Source organism: Neophocaena asiaeorientalis, unplaced genomic scaffold, assembly GCF_003031525.2.
Source record: "Neophocaena asiaeorientalis asiaeorientalis breed wild unplaced genomic scaffold, Neophocaena_asiaeorientalis_V1.1 scaffold182, whole genome shotgun sequence".
Classification (NCBI taxonomy): Eukaryota; Metazoa; Chordata; class Mammalia; order Artiodactyla; family Phocoenidae; genus Neophocaena; species Neophocaena asiaeorientalis.
This window is the reverse complement of record NW_020174648.1, coordinates 2,076,459-2,083,856: the sequence shown is the minus strand read 5'-3', so window position 1 is coordinate 2,083,856 and position 7,398 is coordinate 2,076,459. Positions and strand designations below refer to the sequence as shown.

General features: G+C 35.8%; 2 protein-coding genes across 3 annotated transcripts in view; one reads left to right on the top strand and one right to left on the bottom strand.

Moving 5' to 3' along the window:
• Positions 1 to 7,398, top strand: part of RALGPS2 (Ral GEF with PH domain and SH3 binding motif 2) — a 141,228-nt gene that overhangs the window by 63,212 nt on the left and 70,618 nt on the right. For both annotated transcript variants that reach the window (XM_024758742.1, XM_024758743.1), the window contains one exon: positions 1,415 to 1,541. In XM_024758742.1, coding sequence (XP_024614510.1) covers positions 1,415 to 1,541 — 127 coding nt within the window. The remainder of the gene's footprint in view (positions 1 to 1,414; positions 1,542 to 7,398) is intronic.
• The window catches only part of ANGPTL1 (angiopoietin like 1), a 21,909-nt gene continuing 19,387 nt past the window's right edge, over positions 4,877 to 7,398 (bottom strand). Inside the window, exon 5 of the mRNA XM_024758745.1 lies at positions 4,877 to 4,894. Within this exon, the coding sequence (XP_024614513.1) occupies positions 4,877 to 4,894 (18 nt within the window). The remainder of the gene's footprint in view (positions 4,895 to 7,398) is intronic.

Here is a 7,398-nt window from a genome sequence, read left to right as displayed (position 1 = left end):
TGTGGCCTCTCCCGTTGCGGAGCACAGGCTCCAGACGCGCAGGCTCAGCGGCCATGGTTCACGGGCCCAGCCGCTCCGCGGCATGTGTGATCCTCCCGGACCGGGGCACGAACCCGTGTCCCCTGCATCAGCAGGCGGACTCCCAACGACTGCGCCACCAGGGAAGCCCTTCTGAATCTTCTAGTTAATACTTTTTGGGTGACTGACCCTGCTTGTTCTTTTATTCCCCTTGATAGCTCCATTTTTTTCTCAAAGGGCACCCACTACAAATGTACTCCTCAAGCCTCCTAAAACAGCTGCTGGTGATTGATCAACTGTACGCAATATAGCACTGATCAAAGGGATCAAAGAAAAAAATGTCAAAAATCCAAACATGTAAATCATAGTTGTTTTTCTTTTTTTAATTAATTTATTTTATTTATTTATTTTTGGCTGCATTGGGTCTTCATTGCTGTGCGTGGGCTTTCTCTAGTTGCGGAGAGCGAGCGCTACTCTTCATTGCGGTGCGTGGGCTTCTCATTGTGGTGGCTTCTCTTGTTGCAGAGCACGGGCTCTAGAGCACAGGCTCAGTAGTTGTGGCTCACGGGCTTAGTTGCTCCGCGGCTTGTGGGATCTTCCCGGACCAGGGCTCGAACCCATGTCCCCTGCATTGGCAGGCGGATTCTTAACAACCGTGCCACCAGGGAAGCCCTAAATCATAGTTTTATAGTTACTGGTAGGACTAGCCATGATTAGATTTATCAAGGAAAATTATTACTTAAATTATGAAATGCAGTATTTATTTCTTATTGATTATGTAAGAATTATCTTTATCTTTGAAGAGGCAGGGGACAATGCATGAAAATATTTGGGCATTTGAGCTGAATATGAATACATAATTATTATTATTTTGTTTTTTATTTTTTGCGGTACGCGGGCCTCTCACTGTTGCGGCCTCTCCTGTTTGCGGAGCACAGGCTCCGGACGCACAGGCTCAGCGGCCATGGCTCACGGGCCTAGCCGCTCCGCGGTATGTGGCATCCTCCCGGACCGGGGCACGAACCCGTGTCGGCAGGCGGACTCTCAACCACTGCGCCACCAGGGAAGCCCCATAATTATTTTAAATTAGGAAAATGATTAATAAAAATTGTTTAGCCATTTAAAATAGTAAAGATAAGAAATAATGTATTATAATTTACTACTTAGTAAGTTAATTATTTTATGTACATACAAAGTATATTGTATTTTAAAAATAATGAATTTGGGTTTATTATATTAATAGACACGTTTGATTTTGTTTTATTTATATACTACCAAAATATAATTAAAGAAGATATAACTTTGAAATTAAAATTTATAGTAACTATAACTTCAAGTCTTTGCTATAATAAAATTGGATTCGGAAATAACTTAGGCTCTTCTGTTTGTTTTTTAGTTATTAAGTCGAAAAGACAAAACTACCTTTGAAAAATTAGAATATGTAATGAGTAAAGAAGATAACTACAAAAGACTCAGAGACTATATAAGTAGCTTAAAGATGACACCTTGCATTCCCTATTTAGGTGAGTTACATCATGTGTGTTCATTATGCCTGGTTGTTGCTCTGCCTTAATCAGTAGTTTATATAAAATTCAATATATTTTAAAAGTTCGTGTGTCCTTTAAAGAAATTAAAGGATTGTTAAGTTGAAAAAATAGACTAGAGGAATGTGTTAGCTTATTACCTGGAGTGTATTTTCATGTCTTCTTAGAGATGGACCATATGGTAAAGCAATATGTTTTACCTATTTTAGTAATGCTTTTAAAGAATGAACCAATAGTTTGCAGTGAAGTTTAATGCTGTCAAAATATTTAACATTAACTAAAGAAATTGATCAGAAGATTTAATGAATTTATTTTCAACATCGTGAGTTCTCACTTTATGTAGTTGGCAGATATTTTACAGTGAATTATGAAAAGCAGTCTCAATGAATATTGGTGTTACTGTTTTCCTGGAAGAAATAAGCTGTTTAGCTGTGGAAATTTAGCTCAGTGCTGAGACAGACAAATCTGTATTTGACATATTATTTGCCTAAGAATGTATCTCTTTACTATATAGTTTACAGTGTTGATGAATTCCAAGAAGTATTGAACCTAATAACATTATAAGCTTATGTTCAACAAAATATGAATAGTAATGCCTTATTAGGTATTTGAATAAAAAAGACTGAAACCATACTGTTTTAAATGTATATGTAAATTTAAATACAGAAAATACTTTATATTATATACACCTAGTATATGCATTAAAATAAATTGGTTTGATCCCATGTAGAGAGTAATCAAATGATAACATTTGCTTTGTCCCAGTATCCCCTTTGCTCCCCTATCTCCACTTTGTCTTTTATGTAACTACTCATACTGGATTTCACCATAACTATTTTTGAAAATAATGGAAAAACCTGTTACCAGTTTAGGAGACTCTACAGTGTAAACGTTGAAGTCTTTACAATACCGGTGACCAGAACGCAAAGCAGGGACAAAGACAGTTGATGACACTGTCATTCAGCTGCTCTACGGCATCAGCCTTAGTTTGTCAGAGAAGACTTGAACTTATTAGACCATTGTGGGACATTCTAGAATTCCAGTGGTAATGGGGAATGTTGTACACCCTGAATTGAAGGCAGAATACTCCTATGCATTGTATAGATAGTGGCCACTACATACCATTTGTCTGTTTCTTTGATAAATAGTTCAGGGCCATAATAAGCATGACTCAATCAGAGAGGCTGTAAGCTGGATATTAGGAAAGACATTCTGCATGTGCTCCACTTGTCACCTTGGCTGTGCCCATTCTTGAAAGATGTAATTTGGGGAGAGGAAGAATAGAGGATTTTAAAAAGTCATCAATATCTTCATACTCCATAAAAACATAAACTTTTTATAGCATAAAGAACATTAGACTGAGAATTGGGAACCATAAATTCCAAAATGGCTCTACCATACTAACTTTTCAGGTCATTGAATTGTCTTCCTTAAGCCTTGTTTTCTTTACCTAGAAATAGCACACATAGGACCAGAATCATGTTCTTCTTAAGGCTGGCTGGGACCACAGTGGTCTCTTGTATCTAATTCACTTATATTACAATTGAGAAAACCGAAGTCCAGAAAGGTAAAAGAGCTGGCTCATAATCCTAAAACCTAGTTAATGACAAATCTGAAGTTCTGATCTAGCATCTTTCCAATTATACCTGCTAAACTCTCATTCTAAAATTTACTGATTCTATGATTGCATTTTTTTCTCATTGAAATGTTTTTCTCAAATTTCATAATTTGTATTTTTTAGAAAAAGATTATTTCCTATTGAAAATGGGAAAATAACAATATAAATCCTTGTGCTCTGATGTCTAGTTCAGAGGTCTTTGTTTTATATTTATTCAGAGTAGAGACTTCAGTACAAGATTTGATGTTGTCTGTGCATGTGCACATAAGCGTACTCTCACGCACGTACAAGGGCGGGGTGGGAAATCGTTGAATAGTGGAATCTGGAAAGGTTTTCCATTAAAGAATATACCTGTTTTCTCCCAGCACTGGTACCTAAAACAGAGTAATTGTTCCTGTGGGTTAAAGCAAATGAGGCAAATATTGAGGTGCAGAAGTTGGTTTGGAGAAAATAATAGAACCACAATCTTTCCTGTGTCTTCAGTTTGGTCTCCATTGACTCCTCAGTTCAGTTCTTTTTCAGTTTATATATTCTCATGACCCAGAATCTCCCTTCTCACTATTACCTGTAATTTTGTGAGAGGTTGATGCTAGTTATTTCTGCTTATTGAAATTCTCCACTTGTAGCACCAGTCTCTCTTGATTTGCCTTCTACGTTTCTGGCTTTTGTTTTATCGATTTCTCTTTCTCTGCCTTTCTCTTAAATCTGTTCTTATAAAGGTCTCAGTCCACTTCTTTTCTTCCTCTATATGCTCACTTGGAGTAGTCTCATGCAGTTTTTTTCTGTATATTGCCTGATGACTCCCAAATCTTACACTAGACCTGTACATCTAATTGTCTTTGTAATTCCTGCAGCCTGGTAACATTTTAGGTACTCAAATACTGATTGAATGAGATATGTATTGGTAACTCTTAATTTAGCATGTTCAGAAGTAAATTCGTCATTTTTCCCCTTCTTCCATACCTGATCCCCATCTTATTTCCTGGCTTAGTCTACTAGTGATCACAGTGTTGCATTATCTGCACTGCTCCACCACCCTAGAAACCTGGGGGTTTTGTTTTTGTTTTTGTTTTTTTTTTTTTACTGAATTTCTCCTCCTCCACTTCTTATATTCTCTGTTGACACAAGATGCATGTTTCTGAGGGTTGTTCAAGAATTAGAAGCCAAAGGGAGGGGTGGGAAACGGCAAAAACTTAAGTTAAAATAGAGAACATACACTTTAGCATCTACATAATTTTATACATTGGACTCTTCATATAATTATTCATCCCTATACCAGTTTGTGAAGAAGCATCTGAGAATGTAAGATGATTGTGGAACATTTGGCACAAACATTTGGTAGACTTGGGAAGGGAAAGTGAAACATTGAAACGTTTGTCAGACAAGTTATTGTGACTCAGTTTAGTCCATTTCCAGCATGAAAATCGTCTTTTTAATGTAGTGACAGTTTCATTTTATCGCAAAATTTGAGATTAAATGTATTCATTCCATCTATCAAAACATACATGCTTTTCCTAAGAAAATGTGAAGCATTTTCAACTTCATACAACTTTTTGACTGCTTGATTTATTTATGTCATAGACAGCTGGTTCATTTTCTCATTCCTAATCTTCAATACCGAAGTGTGTTGAAGAATGAAGATTTTACAATAGTTTATATCCTGCTAATATTTACATTGTTCATATTTTGTTCTAATTTAAAATGAATTAGGATTGTGATTTTTAAATTTAACTTTTCTTTATTTCAGAATTTTTTTACCAGTCATATTAAACTAGGCCCAGGGCAGATAGATGCCAAAAAAGTCAACATTTACAAGATGCTGTACATTTGATAGGAGAGAACCTGTCCCGAAGACATTTGAAAGATAATGCTCATTATTCATATTGGTAGCTTCTATTTAACTATCTCTCTTCAAATATACAGAATTTGCATAATGCTACCCTTTATCCATTATGTCTGCAAAGGTTCTTTTGGAACAAATGTATCAACCAAAAGAATCTATCTACAGTGCACAGAGAAAAGGTGAAGGCTAATTATCTATTTCTTAACATGAGAGACATGATCCAAACTAATGGTGTTTTTGCCCCTAAAAATTATGATCAGAACCAACCATTTTTTGTGAAGCTTAAAAAAGAATATGGAGGTTTGTATGCTAACAAAACTCTTATTTTGATACTGCCAGATTTATTTATAATTCAATGTGGATTAAATTGTAAGAAGTAGAAAATGTTTTCTTGGCTTTCAACTCATCATCCCTTGAAAAATTGTCTCTTCTGTTGGTTTGCATTCAAGGTAAAAATTAGTCAGCCTGGACAATATAGTGAAAAATTCTTAGACTAAGGATACAGTTTTTCTGGAGAGAAATAGTTTGGCAAATCTCAAGGAAAAAATTGTTTTATATGAGAATTATTGCTTTAAATCTGAAAATCATTAACAGCACTCATTTGTTCTTGTCATTGGAGAACAATCTTAAGGAGCTTATTGCAGAATTTGGCATGGGAAGTTTTGCTTTGCTGGAGAGAGAGAAAAAGAACATTGTGCAAAAATAATTTAGTTGTATGAAACATAAATATTCTTTCATGTGCATTTTCTAACCTCATTTCTACTTTATTTATGTAATTTTGGGAAGATGCAGTAGCTCAACCAGCTTAGGTGGTTTTCTGAGAAGGAAAGCATATGTTTTTAAAACTATGGAAATAAGTTGTTGCAGTTCTATACATTGCTTTCTATTAAGTAGAAGCAGAATGTTACAGAGAAGTTTTTTAAAACTCTCCTGCCCTTCTGTAGGACATGAGTACACTGTTTTGATGTGTCTACGTATGACTTCATCTCTTGTAGAGAAAGTCCCCTGCCCCAACTTAAAGATTTTCATAATAGGCCTTTTTTTTTCTTAAGAAGAGAAAAGCTGTCCTTGTATCCATCTGTAATATGGGATATAGTGCCCCTCTCATCCCCTGTCCTCTGACAAGCACCATTTTGTTTTCATTAATCTCTTTCCCTCAGCAGTGTATAAGCCCTGAATTTGTCTTGGTCCAGGGCTCTATGTTTAGCATATAGAATAAAAGCGGGCACTTACTTACTTATTGGTTGACTTAATTAATTAAATGATCCCTTTCTGGCTCTTCCCATTGTCCCAGCAACTTCTTTTGTTTTAAATACATTTATTTGTGTGCACTTTTGTATACAACTCCCTACCCACCCCCAGTTTTCTTCTGGTGCATCAGCTGGCCATCCAGTGTTTGCTTAGCACTATTCTTGGTGATAGATGTAGAACAGGGATCAAAATGGACTTTGTTCCTTCCTTTGTGGAACTTAACATCTCTTTAATGCCAAAGGCTCAAGTTGATGTCATTACCTTGTGAATAATCTCTCCTATATCCTATGTCATGAAAGAGGTACATAACATTACCAGGCCTTGATAGCGGTGTCCTCATCACAGCTAATGAGATGTTTAAAGCATGCCTAAACTTACAAGGACTTTCAGATTTCATCTGATCCTCTTTTATGTCACTAGTTTTTAACCTATGTTGATCTCTGAGTAGAATATAGTTCTTTAGTTTTACATTAGTTTGAGAAATTTTTGCTAATCTATGTATAAATATTTTCAAAAACAGTAGCTTTTTATTCACATTTCTATTCAGATAATTTCAACAAAGTCCAAAGCTTTCTGCAGCTCTCTGGGAATTAATGAGATTGTTTTCCTGCCCCATTGGTAGAATTTTACTTGGTTAAATGTATAGACGTCTCTGACACTGATCTCAAAAATGCCTAATGGTCAAAAAATGTCATTGGCTTTTCATATTTTAAGAGTTTTATTCCATTTTCCTTTCTTTTGTTTAATTTGTGTATAATACACACCACGGATTACTTTACCTTATTCTTCTCATTAAGATTACATATTGAATTCTAAAACAGCAATAAAGCATGTTCAGTCATTTTCTTTTGAATCTTGAGAATGAGCTCTGGCCAAATGGCAGCTAGCCCTAGCTTTTTCTTTAGCCAGAATTACATTCCCATTTTCCATTACCTCATTTATATCCCCTTTTACCCTCATTCTTTTTTATATATTTAAAATTCTTCTAACATTCTTTAATAGTATATTTTCTGAAGTTTACTTTAGACCACTCAAAGACTTGTGATATAAAAGGGCTGGGAGGGGGGCTTCCCTGGTGGCTCAGTTGTTGAGAGTCCGCCTGCCGATGCAGGGGACACGGGTTC